A 15,922-nucleotide genomic window follows, 5' to 3' on the forward strand; every position below is an offset into this window, starting at 1 on the left:
TCAAAGGACAAAAGTCTTAGAATTGGCCAAATCAAACTTTGAAATTCTCAGAATCTTTGGGTTAATTTTCAAATTTTTTAGCTTGACCAATTTTGACCAGCCTTAAAAAAGGGGAAACATTTTTGAAACTTTCTCTTTCGATTCTGAATACCTTTATTACCTTCATCTCTCGAATACTGTCCAAAAGGAGGAGGGTACCCTAAGGCCGGTTTTTGGCCTAATTTATTTTTGGCTGAAAATTTTTTTTCAGTACCTACTAGCAATACTGAATCGTTTCCACCCTAACGGACCAACCCCCTCACCCTCCTTTCCCCCTCCACCCCCTTAAATGAGATGACACACATGTACATTGAATAAAACGAAAATACTCATTTTGAATTTCGTAATTATGCCTTCAGACTCGTAATCAGAAACCCAAAAAACCCCACTACACAAAAATTCATGCATTTTAAAGACATTTTAATTTTTTGTCCGCCATTTTGAATTTCGTGATTTAGAGTTCAGATTCATAATCATAGACCCAAAAAACCCCATTACAAAAAAATTCATGCATTTTGAAGACGTTTCAATTTTCCTGTCCGCCATATTGGATCCGCCATTTTGAATTTCGTGATTCTGAGACCAGATTCGCGATAAGCGACCTAAAAAACTCTTCATATGTAAGATTCATAGGAATTGGATGTCTTTCGCATCTCTAAGCTCTTTAAAGATTCCTCTAATAGGAATTTTACTTCGCTTACATAAAATTACCTTTAATGCGCATGCTCAGTAACATTGATATTGGAAGTCCGTTTTCGTGGACATGAAGTCTAGTAGTTTGATTTGATTCCTCGACTAGGTGCAATGGTGCCTGTGGTTCAAAGATACTCCCTCGCAAACACGATTTTGAGCATTATAGGGTTAAACATAATTTTTTTTATATAAATACCCATTTCCAAAAGGATCCGTCAAGGGGTTGACTTTATAAATTTAATTTTGACTAACAAAAAATATTTCATACTGACATAGCTAACGTCTTAACCTTAAATTTTGGAAATTTTTCCGAAATTTTTCTTACAGAGATAGAAAAATAATCTTCATTTTGTGCTTATTTGTGACATACAAATATTGAAACTTTGACAAATTGATTTCAAGCCACTGAAAGTAAAGAAACTTAATAATATGAGATAAACTTGATTTTTGATTCATTAATGTTCGTTTAATGTTTTCAGATTTGGTTTTTGACATATTTTAATACCCAAATTTTTGTCGTAACTGAAGTCTAATACTTTTCATCAAAACAACTAATAATCCTTTGTTTGTGTAATATATTCAGGAATATTGTACCATTTCGGAGAGGTATGTAATCGAATGCAGTCCTCAATGATTCCTGAAAATCTCAATAATGAATACAAAATTCATATTATTTTGACCCCAAGAATCTCCTATCAAAATGTATCCCATTCTTCATGAAGCACCCAACATTATTTAAAAATTTTGAATATCAAGGCAGCAAAGATTAATATGAGCTTATCCTCAATCCTCCCTTCTACCCCAAAAACGGCGATAAATCGTAAATATCAATAACAATGTAATAATATTAAGGGACAATAATAGATAATTCCGAATTAGTATTACCAGATAGATTAGGAGAGTGTTAATTTTCCTAAATAAGAACACAAAAACGTCTACTTCTATTTAAATGTAATCGCTAGTTGTATTGCTTGACCCAAAGCCAGTGGACACCCCGAGTAACCACCACTCTCCTAATCTATTTTAAATAGGCGACCACGAAGAATATTAACATGTACATGTAATATATTTGTAACAAAATAGCAAGTAAAGTGTAAGATAAGCAGTATCTCTCAGAATGCGTAGTTCTTGAAAGTTACTTAAGGATGCTGCCCTGAGCCCTATCAGCATCCGAGAGTTAACTTTTTCGGTGTTAAAGTAAATAAAAATAATTTTTTAAATGTATTTTTTCTTCCTTCACTCCCCTGTTCACCTCAGAAAAAAATTGAATAGTTGAAAGAACACGTTATATAGCTAAGGTTTCGAAAAATCTGCGTTTTTGTTATCAAAATTTGTTTGTTTATGTATCTTCCACAGATATGAACGAATCAAAGTATTAGATTTTAAATGAACATGAAATAAATTACATCATATACAAAGAATACCAATTGTGTATGATTTTATACACCTATTTGTCACAAAATATGTGCAATTATTATATCGAAATTCCCTGCATAGTTATATAGTTCATCGATCTGTTTATTTAAGTAGGTGGCGCCACCTGCCGATGAACGGTAACAGTCATTGCCAACTGTTAGTAGAGAAACTGTATTTTTTTCTATATTTACGCAGCCTTTGATTTTATAAGCTACGCCATCCCCGCAAAGAAATTTAAACAGTAAAAGTAATTAAATATAACTTTTTTACTTATTTGTAATGAATGGTATAAATATCTTTCTACATATAATATAAATCGCTGTTCAGTTTGACAGAGGCCTAGAAGTTTTACTTACGACTGAATATTTCTGTAGCTTACTTCATGACGTTGGTCAGAACGAACCAATCGATAATTGAACTGAATTCATATTTGGCAAACACGTCTACGTATTCATCTACTAAATTTATTCCATATTTTCTTTGAAATGATGAAAAAAAAAGGTGCAATTACAATTACTTTAAATACCCATAATGGTCATGGATAAAACAAGGTATTATAAAAATGTTACGATGAAGAATTTCTGAAGGTAAGTTGTCTTACAAAGTCATATCTGTTTAAGATATTTATAAGAAGTACCTAATGTGTATTATAAGTATAAATGTTTATAAAAGTCAGTTGTCCAAATCTTATTAGAAATAGAACCATTATAATTTTAATAAATTAAATCTCATGTTAGCAACACAGTTTTCAACTAATGAAAGGAAGGAATTTTATTAACTAAAATGAATTTTCCTCATCAAAACTGTTGTTTAAATTTGTATCACTAATAAATTTGATAAATTAATATCAGTTTGACTGCCATTACTTCAGCAATTACTACCAAAAAGTAAAATTCAGTTATTTTTAAACGCACATGTACAAAACATATTTGCAATTAAATTATTCAATTTTCGTGGCTGAAAACATACATAGGTATTGTATTCTCGAAACCAAGAGAGTTGCACTAAACCAAATTTGGAGAGGACATAACTAATACAATGCGAAACATCGCCTTAATGTTAAAAATTTTGTCACCGCCGTTCTTGGGGGTGAAAATTCGAAATATTTGGAATGATTCAATTTTCGTAGCTGAAAACGTACATAGGTATTGTATTCACGAAACCGAGAGAGTTGCTCTAAACCAAATTTGGAAAGGACATAGCTAATACAATGCGAAACATCGCCTTAATGTTAAAAATGTTGTCACCGCCGGTCTTGGAGGTGAAAATTCGAAATATTTGGAATTATTTGTCCTCAAAATTCACGACACCTTCGAATCCAATTTCTAGCACTCGCTGGAAAACAGCTCAAGAAAAGAAAATAGAAGTACGTAAAAACACTCGGATACGGTCCAATTCCAGATACCAACTGAATTGCGTATTTCTGGACAACTTAGTACCTCCTTTTATCCACCGGGCCGTTGTCACATTGCTCGATATGAATTTTATCGAATTTCAAATTTATTACAACACTAATTATTTTTTAGAATTAAGCATAGAGAAGTTTAAAAACAGTGATAAACATTGTATTTTATGGTATTATATGCACGTATGTCAATATTCCTTAATTAATCGATTTTGATCATTTTTATCCAGGAAGTGGTTGAGTTTATGATCCATGTCATATAAGGTTTTTTCATTTATTTTAATGTATTCCATCGTCTGTTCAAATTAAGGCAGTCAAACTTCTAAAACCCTGTATAAGTACATAATTATAAAACATTTAAAATAACTTCTATTGTAGGTATAGGAATATAAATCTATTCAACCTGTTTAATTTTTTACTTACTAAATTTATGCCTCTGGACAAATATCTAACACGTATTTTTTTTTAGATGGCCGATGAACGTAATGTATATATTTTACCATGAGTAGCTTCTTCATTGTGTCTACAGTGATTGGAACATTGTTGGTTGTGGAATTAGTGCTAATGGGCTATATTTTGAACGACATTTTTCTCTCATTTTAGTGTTTTGTCAATTTACTTCGAAATTAAAAATTAATCAGTGATTATGTGTGATAAAGAACAATTAAATAAAAGAAAATAACGTCGCTTTTCCTATTTTCAATTTAATTAAATTGTATTATTAACTAAGACTACTTTCGTACACCTAAATCTTTTATATCAAAGGACGTTGTTTGACTTTATTTGATAAGATATTTCCAGCTACACAATTAGCCAAAATTACCTTGAAATCCAGTAGTCTGTGATCAGTGCAACTTACAATCGTCTGTATACTGTAATTGGCGACAAGACATTCAGTTAGATCATTTGTAGAAATAGTAAAAAAGTGCGGGCTCAAAATTGATCCTTGAGGAACTTATCTGATCGGAAGCTACGACATTGTAAAGGTAGATGGTAGAAAAGCTCAACTATTTATAAACATGTCAAGATTGACACAATGGCATTATTTAGTTTAAAAAATAATAATAGAACCTAAATTCGTATGTCAGATTGACGTAATATTTACTAATATCTACATAAATTACCTGAATACAGACCTGTTAAAATCCGCTCACAAAAAAAGTAATGTTTGCACAACTTATCAAATAAACAGATACGATTGATAATACAGTATTCAAATTAGGTACGAGAGGATGTTACTAATGATTAGGTGTATCGAATAGCGACAAGATTACGATAAAAAAATGCGACTGCTAAATAATATGTAGTTGCTTTGTTATACCTACTAATGAAGTGCAGTGAATTTGAAGACTAAAAATTATAAAACATGTAAGAATTAGTTAAATGTTTATATAGGCGATTTAAAAAGTATTATCTCCATCATTTCTAACTGGATACGATTGTGCGTTAATAATATATATGCTTGTCCATTGTAATCAAAATTATACATATTGCAAAATTATATTTTAAATCGAAGAGTACTGATAATGATATGTGTTTCCATGCTGATATATTGAAGTCTGTCGTATCAGTAACAAGAACCGAATATCAGGTCGGGCCCAGGCGTTCTGATAGCGAGTCCGCTTCCACAGAGTCTAGCCCAAGAACAACAAGGGCAGGATAGGACTAATAAAGTACAATATAACTCTGTAACGTGTGATGACCAGGTACCTAGGCCTCGGTATAACAAATAGAATAGTACTTTAAATAAAAATAAATTATTGTTACAAACGAAATGAGCTTTGGTTGAGTGGTAAGTTGATTTGTTCCAGAATGTAAATAAATGTTTTAAGGCGACAAAAAAAGATTTTATCGTACAAGCAGATAAGTATTAAAAAATGTATAAACTTATCTATTAAGCATTTGAGTTTAATGTTGTGATAGTAAGATTTTGGTAAAGTTTCAAGTTCCAGATTTAAAATAGATTGTAAATCTTAAAATACAGGTATAATGAAAGTTGAAGGTAATTTGGTAAGGGAATGGGGTCAGTTTTTTAAAAAAACCAGTTCATTGGTTAGTCGACGTTTCGGCTATATTTAAGCCTTCTTCAGGACAATCCAAAAAAGGTTTTCCGTGTAACAAATAATCTAAATAACGGGGAGTAATAATGGGAGCAACATACCACCTATTTTACTCCCCATTATTTAGATTATTTGTTACGCGGAAAACCTTTTTTGGATTGTCCTGAAAAAGGCTTAAATATAGCCGAAACGTCGACTAACCAATAAACTGTTTTTTTTTTAAAACTGACCCCATTCCCAAACAAATTACCTTCAATTTAATCACTGGGTCATGAAAATACTCTAAAATAATGAAAGTATTTAAGTAAATGGTGAAGAAATTCGGTTAAATTTTGCTGACATTCCTGACAGTCCTTGTTCTAAATTGACTGGTATGTTCAGAAAATGCAACTCAGTTCAGAAAGATTGGAAATAAAGGTAGATTGGGTAAACTGCAGTTTTGTTTTATTAACTAATGTAAGCGAGTAAAATTGCTAGATTATATACAGTAAAGTAATAAAGAAATAATTTATCAACTGCACATATATTATTATTAGCCTGTTAGTAGTAGTTTGAGATACCTATAAATAAATTCATAAGTAGTTTGTTGATTACATTATACATTTGTAGTTAATCTAATAAATATATCACGTCTAAAGTGATGATAATATTCATATTAAAAAAAGAATAATGGGTCAGAATCTGACTATCGCAATACTAAATTCTTGTGTTTAGATTGAAATCATTTTTCAAGACAAACTGTAAACAAAAAAGACACTGTTTAAAATCATATGTCCAAACGTCTCTAGCAGCAATATTAAAGACATTTGGATTAAGTTTATAGCATCATAAACGCCTATTTTACTAATACATAAGGCTTTTGAAATGCATAGGTATACAATACATATCTAAAATATACAGGGTGATTCATAACTCATCCAAAAAAAAAATTGAATGTAAAAGGTCCACAAAGTATGTACATTCAACGTAATGATGTTTTCTTATATATAATTATAAAACAACTATGTAAACTATTTTTTTGCTATGTAGTTAATTTTTTTATAAAAAGAGACAAATATTATATAATTAATTTAACAATTGTTTTTTTCTTTCAGGTATATTTTCATTTTCATACTCATTTTGTCTCTGCAGACCATAGTTAGTGGAAATTTAAAAATATGTATACAAACGAAAGATGAAAATAATACAGAAGGTAGGTTGACGAACTATTTTCTATAGGTTGTATTGTACTTGAATTTTTTGTATAATTTAATTATTTTTTTAAGACACGATGATGTGTATAAACTTTATTGGCACATTCTCGAGCTAAAAAGTGAGAAAAAAAGTTTGTATATACCTAGAAACGCACCATTTTCAAGATAAAGGCTTCCAAATGTATTGAAAAAAATTAATTTTAGTAAATATCCTTAAAACGCTTATAAAATTTTACAAAATAATACCTATTTGCATTTCACTTGCCAGTGGCGTAGATATGGGCCAGTGCCGTAAATATGAATGGGGACGACACCTTTCATGAACTTCTAGACCAAGTTTGTTTTAATATTTAGTTAAAGAGATACATTTATTATAAACAAATACCCCTGTCGAATTTTTTTACTTAATAATAAACCTGTGTGAAAGACATTTCTTGTTAGAAAAATATTAGAAACTAATTAACTAAACCTCTAGTTTATAAAACAGCAGCATTTTGGGGCTTTTACACACAAATTAAATAGATTTCTGTAAAATGGAACCATTTTCGTGATAACTTTTTACAATTTCTCGTCCCGTAAGAAAAGTTTATATTCGTGTGCGTTTCAGAGGATTTGTCACTAGAAGATTTGAAAAGTTTTATAGATGAATTGACTGAGCTCCTAAAATTTAACTCGACCATATTCTCGGATCACTTAGATTTGGATTTGAAGCATGAAGCCCTATCGTAAGTTAAGAACAATTAATATCTAATACTAATAAGATATACTCTAGAATTAACAAAACTCCATGAACTGACTAACCAATAATAGTTTTTTTCAAGTTACATCAATGTTAAGAGGTATATGATTAAAATAAACTGACAAACTTAATGTGTTAAATGAAAATTAGATTGCTTTTGCTCGTTGGTTATCAACTAACCACAAACTTCTTCTAAGGGCGGATGTGGTTACTCGCGAAACATTTGTGGAACGTTGCAGATTAATTCGCTGAAATGGTGTGACATATAGGAACATGACAAATACCTCTTCAAATAGCAAATATGCGGCAAACGAAAACATGCTCTCGAATGCACCATCCACACCAAGCATTATCTGGACCGGCTTACACTCCTTTGGCAATACATCACTTAAGCTGACCCTTTATTCCTAGATGCACTTTCTAAATTCTTAGTATATTACCTTTTATCCTCTTCAACATCACAATACCATCAGCATAGGCCATCATTTGCCTTGTTTGACTATATTCTTGCAGCTTGTATTCCAACTTTCTTTTACTGTCGAGTTGAGATAAAGAATGTTGGTGATAGTGGATCTCCCTAATCTAAATCTCTTCTTACTCTAATTCTTCTGCATCGCTTAGAGTTTGAGTTTAGGGTTTAGGGTTTTTTTATAGCTTTGGTCAACATTTGGTAGGTGAAGACATGCTTTCGATTGTATTGATACCTGAAATATATGATATTGCACTTGTTTACATTTGACAAATATTTGGCAAGTAATGGCAACATCTAGGGCCGACCTTAGACATAGACCTACCAAATCTTATATCAATATAACTCTAAAAAAACATTCTAGGGAAAACAGGGGTGGTAATTACATTTCTACCTCGATTGTTTTTTTTTTGGCAAAAGAAATGAATTCTTTGCGAAAAGTTAATAGTAATAATAGTTAATAGTCTGTAATAATAAACCGTATTAAATTTTGACGATAGGATGTTGGAAATATGCTGTAAATATTTTTTTTATTTAGGATGAAAGGAGAAATAAACAATGTCACAGTAGCAAACTTGGATGATCGTGAGCTGAGGCTTTTTCCTAACATTAACTTTACAACAAATGAAATTGGATTATTGAATTTAACTTTTAGCAACGTATCGGTCGTAGGAGAGTACAATATCACTGGCAACATAGGAGACCTATTTGATATCTGGGGTGCAGGCCATTTTAGGTACGTGTATGAAGTAAACTATATGTTTTAGTAAAATTTGTACGTCAGATGTACAGAAAAGGTATGGGCCTTAAAATTCAAGTATTTTGATTTGAACAAAATAAAAAACTTTCCATCAGTAGAGAGTGATTCTCAAAGCACTGACTTGTTTGCTTTAAACTGCAACGCTTTTCTCGAAAATCATGCAAATTTTGATTAGTTGAACCTCTTTTTTAAACAACGTTTTATATTTATTAATATTTATCTATACTTGTAGGGCGAACTTGCTGAACTTTTCCGTATCTGCAACAACAACAATTCCAGTCGTAAACAGTACTTCTGTCTGTTTATTCTTAGACGTTAAAGTAAAATTGTCTGCAGTAGAGTCCTGGTTCGATGGTCTAATGGATGACGATGAACTGGAAGAATTAATAAACCATGCTCTCGCTGCCATAGCACCAGAAGCTGTTTCAATAGTTTGGGAAGACACTAAAGTTGTGATTGATGAACCCTTAGAGAAGGTTAGCATGATGATATGTTGATGACTGTCTATGAGCACATTTTGACTAAAATTTCGGTGCTGAATACTGAAATATCTATATTTTTTTACTTAATAGGCATTACTAAACGGAATAAACCCCCTAATTCAAAAATAAGATCACCAAAATCAGATTAGTTGCTAGCTAACTTACGCTTACAATAAAATTTATATTTTAAAAATGACAAAATATGTATTCTTTTTCATGAAGTGTTACAGTTTTTGAGATAATTGTAATTAGCGTATCTCAATTTTTTTTTAATTTCTAGCAGTAAACATAGGTTTACCTTTACCACTTTATTTCGTTATCGCTATTCTGTTTCATATTTGTAATACATTAATTTATTTTCTTTTCCAGTGGATAGAGTCAATAATAAATGGAAACTCTTCAAACATTGAAGATGATGCATTCCAGAAAAGACGAAACGATGTGTTGGATAATATTCAATAATAATTCTACGTGTAATGTCTAGAACAAAATGTAACAAATTTTTAATTAATTAATAATGAATTAACCATTGTCTAAAATTTTTGTATTTATTGGATTTTATTTCACTTCCAATTTTTTTTTATCAAATTTTGAAGCTGTAATTATTCCAATTATCTTACAAATCAGTTGAAAATTTAATAATTCATAGTTTCTCTATTCTATCTATCTATCATACAAAAAAAGGAAATTAAGTATTTAAAACTAAGAAGGCTCTACTTCGACAATTTTGAGATGAATTCTCGGATTAAATCAAAATAATAATAAGTAATTAAAACATTTAATACTAGGTGTTTCATTTCTGCTGTTACATTTTGATAACTTCAAACATCTATAAATTTGTTAACTTAAATGAAACACCCTATATTTTTTACTCTGTCGTTTGCAGATTAACATTTCCTTTCTAGTCATATAAGCATTGTTAGGGTTGCGTTTACTACGTTTAGAGATATTTGTAATTTTCTATTTTTTTGACAGTTTTTCTCGTATCAGACCTGTTATCAAATTGGCCATGACCAGAAACACTCCAAAAACAATTCAAATAACTTGACATATGTCAAATTTAAAATAAAAATAAAAAATGCCTGGGGATAGTTTAAATTATACGAATGAGGATTATTTTAATTTGTTTGTTATTTATGGACAATGTGACAAAGAAATTTAAAGAACATGTAGAGTATTTGCTGCTCGATATCCAGGAAAACGATTCTCCAGCTGAACAGACATCTAACGGAAAAAGGCCGTATTAATCTCCTGGAATTCCTGGAAATGAGTTTTCCTATGTTATCGCAAACACGATTTTAGTGACATTGCACGAAAACGAGAAAAGATGGCGAAAATATCCATTTATCGCTATTTTACTTTTCATAAAAAATTATTTAGTAGTAATATTAGTTTCAGCTGTTCTGATCCTCCATGTTTTTCTGCCACTTTTACATTTATTTGCCATCGAGAACGAAAATAAATATATTTATTTTTAAACCCAATATTTAATTTCCTATTTGTTTAAAAATTTCGGTATATATATTTATTTAAACGTATGTTACATAAATATTTAAACAGAAAATGGCATTTGCACGGAACACGTATAAAACGTGTTCGTGTTATTACCTATATATTTATTATTTTTAGGTCCTTTGTATTTGTTATACTAATTCCAGATCTTCAATTATTGATGAATCAACTGAAACTAAAAATAGTTAAATTACGAGAACCAGGTAAATATTGAACTAATAGTTGCAATAGTATAAAAACATACATTTATTCAATGTCAATTTTCGGTTATATTTAATATAAAATTTTTGTAGGAACAGAAGCGGCAGCACCAGCAAGGTCAATAACAGCAGTAACAACGACATCTAATCTAAGGCAACGACGCTGATAACGCTCTTAAATCTTGTTACTTGAACTGATTGGTTTAGCCAACAGTATGCGTAAGAAGGACAACAAGCTTTCTGTCGAGTTGGGAAGGAATGCTTTGACTACAACAGTAAGGTTATTTTGTTATTTTAACGTCCCCTTTATACGCGACACCCTGTATGTATCCACTTTATCTATATTCAGGTTCATTTGATTATGTTTGTGTATAAATTTCGGTCAGGAAACATCCTATTCCTGTCAAATTAAGGGACACGGTTTTATAGAGCATTTGTGGGACAGCCTTGTTAGGCTGAACAACGAAAAGAAGTTGTCTGTCTATAATGGGACTCCCTAATTTAAAAAAACTGTTGTATAAAACATTTTCCTCAATTTTTCTCAATTTAAAAGACAAAGCCCGACTACAGGCAACGGCCTTATCTTATCTAAAACTTAAATAACCACAATAAGAAAATAATTGCGGATCTAGAAAGTTAAAAAACAATTTATCATCCTAATGATGCAGGCCTCATTATTTTTCGAACTTTGTTAGTGGGTTCTGTGAACTTTGCCCAAAGCGATAGCGTACTTAAATTTATTTTTATAATATCCGTCACTGCAAAAATTCCTGTATGTACGGAAGATATAAAATTGTGGAACTAGTGATAAGAGATTAAAAATAAATGCTTATTTTATGGTAAATCTACGAAGTCTGTTCAGAAACTTTATTATTAATTTTATACAATATTGGTCCATCAAAGTACTCTCCCTGTGGTCTCTTTTTTCACGTAACCATTGTAAAACGCCTTTATAGTACACATGGTTCACCTTGAAGCAATAATTTAAAATGCTAATTCACTTAAAGTCTAAAAAAACAGTGAGCATCATTATAACATTGGAGCGTGGAGATTCATTGCTGATTTGACATTGTGATGCTTGAACTTTTGTTTCAATGTCGTATCCAGAAACCCAGCTTCTGTCTTCCTTTATAATCCTTTAAATTAATGTTTCATCGTCATTGGATCGATCAAGGAGTTGCCATACGATTTTCTTTCTGTGCGATCATCAAATGAGGAACAAATACTGCAACTGGATGTATATTCAATTTTGTTTAATCAAAATTTCATGGCATGACACAATTGGGATTCTAACCTTTTCTGCAATTTCTCTCACAGTCAATCGGCGATTTGTACATACCAGATCTTTGACTTTCTGAACGTTAGAGTGATCAGTTGAAGTGAAGGCCTTCCTGACCGACGATCATCCTCAATTGACTGACGACCACTTTTAAATCGTGGAAACCATTCGTAACATTTCAGTTCGCGGTTAGTGTACGCGTCGCATAGTACGCTGGTAGTGTCTGATGTCAGTGAGAGGGATAGTACAAAGGCTTTAAGGATAAGGACAAGGCAGGTATTAATTTAAAGTAAATAAAAAACAACTTCCTTACAACAAAACAAAGTAAGACTAAATTTAACGTAATTTAATAGATAGAATTTCTGAATTAAGAAGAAAAATTTAAAAATATTTTTAATTATGTGAAAAATATTACTGTAAACGGGGCTAAAGTTGCGACGAATTAGAAATATTTTCGAAATATATTTCTCTTTAATTAAGTACCTACTCGTTTTGGGAATTTACACGATTTAATTTTTTTTGCTTTAATAGGTTCCTCAAATGTGTAAACAAATTTCCCGAAAAATCGTCTAAATGTTTATTACAACGTTTTTGAAATAGATAGGTTGAAAAACGAACTTAATATTTTGCACAGAGACGAACAATTTCGTAATTTAGAAGTTTAAAAAACGGTAGAAATAACAATAACAAGTAATTTTTGGAAACAAACAAATTGTTTTGCCCAGTTTTAACAATTCCTGAACAAGTGTCTCGGTGGACTTAGGCACCTACTTAGGAAATACGATGAAACAAGAGCGCTTAAACAACTTATCAATGATGATAGAAAAATAACTATTGCAGTTTTAGTGCCGATCGTCAATTTTAAGATATTGTAAGTAAATTAGCAAATTTAAAAGACGAACGATTAAACCTGTTTTATAAAAACATTCACTTTGTTTTTAAAATATTTTGTTAAAAGTGAAGCCAAACGAAAAGCTGGCGGCGTTGTTTTATATGTAAATAGATAAATTGGCTGGCTACCTTATGAAAATTTGTTTTCATATTTTTTAATATTCATAAACCCATTAGGAACAATTTTGTTAATTATAATTAAAACTAACCTAACCTAAACTAACCTATTAATTATTAGGTAAATATATCACTTTGTTTTCTTCAGTTACTTAATTTTATTGTAAATACAATTTTTAAAGTTCTGATATTATTATTAATAAAATAATTTTTTAATTTACGGTTATAGTAGGGCTATAGACGAAGATCTCCATAATAAAAAATGAGGTGGAAATTTATTCCTATTTATTATTTGAGAGCGGATTAATAAACTATCCAAATAGTTGCGTATTGCGTATTATTTTTTATAAAATATGAAAGAAAATCCTGCTCGTGAACATCAGTTTTTCTATAATATTGTCAATGCAACTAAAAATTTCCAGATGCATTTAGTCGTTTGACCTTGAAAATTTAAAAAATTTTCCCTGCGGCGCTTTTTTTTCTTTCTGGCCCACCTAGAAAAAAAAAGCCACGGGCAACAACTTTCCTCCAGTTTCTTTTCATAATTGGAAATAGCATAAAAATATGCAACTTTGTAATTTAATTCTCCCTGTATATATTCTACTTCAAGGATATCAATGGTGTACACGGTAAAAGTGGCCACCTTATGTTCTGTTGTGGAATATTTCTGGTAAATTAAGTTTTGTAATATTTAATTTTTCCATAGGTTGCAGCACTGGACCGAAGAAAAGACCGCTTGGAGGCTTTGGCCAGTAAGCTCTCTGACAAAAAAGGTAAAATATACCCCGTCAAAACGGACGTAACTAAAGAAGAAGACATTTTGAACGCCTTCAAATGGATTAAAGAAAACCTGGGCCCGGTACATATTCTAGTCAACGATGCTGGTATACTTGGACATACAAAACTCGCAGATGGAGACACTGAAATTTGGAGAAACTCCCTCGACGTCAACGTCCTCGGTTTGTCCATAGCTACGAGGGAAGCTGTAAGAGATATGAGAGCAAACAAAGTAGATGGTCACATAATACACATCAATAGTATCTTGGGGCATCAAGTTCTCGATTTCACGGGAATGAACGTATATCCTGCCTGTAAATTTGCAGTGACAGCCTTGGCAGAGACTTTGAGACTGGAGCTTCTCAATTCGAAGTCAAAAATAAAGATTACGGTAATATTTTATCGACTTATCGTATCGGCACAATTTCAAAACTATTATCAGAAAATCTTTACTGTAATATTTGTATTAATTATTCGTTTTGAGCAATGTTGGTCTCGAAATGAGAAGAAAGTTATGAAAAATGTTTTAGATACCCTTTTGCTATAAAATTGCTGCGTAACTGTGTGTATCAAAATNAAAACAAACTATAATTTTCAAATCATTTTTAACCATCGTACAAACATATCTTTCCTCTGTAGTTCAAGGTGGTTTGAACTAAGTTTCCCTTTGTCGAAATAATTAACTGAAGTGCCCTGGGGAACGGCACAGTCAAGATAAGCGTTAAAGCGGACCTATATTTCACGGGCTGTGGATAATTACATTCATAAATAAGGAAAAACCCGCACTAATCGTAACTAAAAGAGCAAAATAAAAAGTACTGCGAACTGAGAATTCAAACAGTACTTTGTAGAGTAAATGGGTGTTTCAGCCGCGAATATAATGACTGCTCTAGGTGACAGATGGTGGTAGTTGCAGTCTTCTATTCATAAGTCATCGCTAAAGCCGGCGTTTGGTCGTTTTGCGGCCGCGAACCCGGCGCTCCCGCCATTAGTAACGTTTGCCGCAAAGATTTTTCTCCGGATTCCGATTTGCCGCGCAGTTATTGTATGGCAATTTCCATAAAATATTTCGTTCGAACACTTGCAATTTAACTCAGATTGTTCGATATGGAAAAATGTATGTAGGTAATAATACCTTCCTTTATTTCATCAAAACATCAATATATCAGTACTATTGGAATATATTGTGATGATTTAAAAGAAATGAAGAACCAGAGATGATTAATACGCACAGGAGAAAAAGGGATGTCAAGTTCTTCAAAAAAATAACACTGGTTCTTTTATTTATGCACCCTAACAAGAGTAAACACTATTTTATCCAAAAATGTAAAAAGATAAACCAAGCTTAACCTTTATTAAAAATGCTGTTTTATCAACGTATATTTTGTAATTTCACTAGGAACCTTTATAAATGCGATTTATACTTAGTCTAAATCTGTAAAAAATAATCTTATGTTCTCAATGTATCGTGTAACGATGTTGAAAATATTATTGTAAAAGTGCATTTTTGAGACCGAATGGTATTCTAAGAAACTCATAATTTCCATTATCTATTGAAAATGCTGTTTTCTTGATATATCTTGTAATTTCAAAGAAACCTTACCAAATGCATTGACACCAACGGCCTTATTATAGCATGTTTTATACAGGGTGTCTCGCCACGAACTGCATCAATGGATATGTGGGGAACCGCTAGGATTTTTTTGAAATTGTGGTGGTGTGATACGGACTGTGGGTCCTACGAAGCTAAAATATTTTCAAGGTCATCGTATTTCCGGTTATACCGGAAGTCAATATCAACTTTCTTATTTTAATTGGAATCCCCTGTATATTATTGCATTTTTGGAGAAAGCATTTATTTTTAAATCATATATCACACTCCATACTAAG

The 15,922-nt window shown here is 31.4% G+C and overlaps 2 protein-coding genes across 2 annotated transcripts; both read left to right on the forward strand.

Moving 5' to 3' along the window:
• The first annotated feature begins 4,811 nt into the window (after positions 1-4,811).
• Positions 4,812-9,803, forward strand: LOC108906760. The gene is made up of 6 exons (XM_018710152.1): positions 4,812-4,921; positions 6,708-6,805; positions 7,414-7,531; positions 8,553-8,750; positions 9,007-9,250; positions 9,626-9,803. Coding segments are annotated over exons 1-6 (753 nt in total). The 5' UTR covers positions 4,812-4,919; the 3' UTR covers positions 9,719-9,803.
• Positions 9,804-13,872: 4,069 nt separating this feature from the next.
• LOC111692100 (farnesol dehydrogenase-like) lies at positions 13,873-14,579 on the forward strand. The gene is made up of 2 exons (XM_023455826.1): positions 13,873-13,884; positions 13,962-14,579. Exons 1-2 carry the CDS (start codon positions 13,873-13,875, stop codon positions 14,577-14,579), a joined length of 630 nt encoding a protein of 209 aa, XP_023311594.1.
• Positions 14,580-15,922: the final 1,343 nt, after the last annotated feature.

This window comes from Anoplophora glabripennis, unplaced genomic scaffold (assembly GCF_000390285.2).
Source record: "Anoplophora glabripennis isolate ALB-LARVAE unplaced genomic scaffold, Agla_2.0 scaffold1, whole genome shotgun sequence".
In the NCBI taxonomy this organism is placed as follows: Eukaryota; Metazoa; Arthropoda; class Insecta; order Coleoptera; family Cerambycidae; genus Anoplophora; species Anoplophora glabripennis.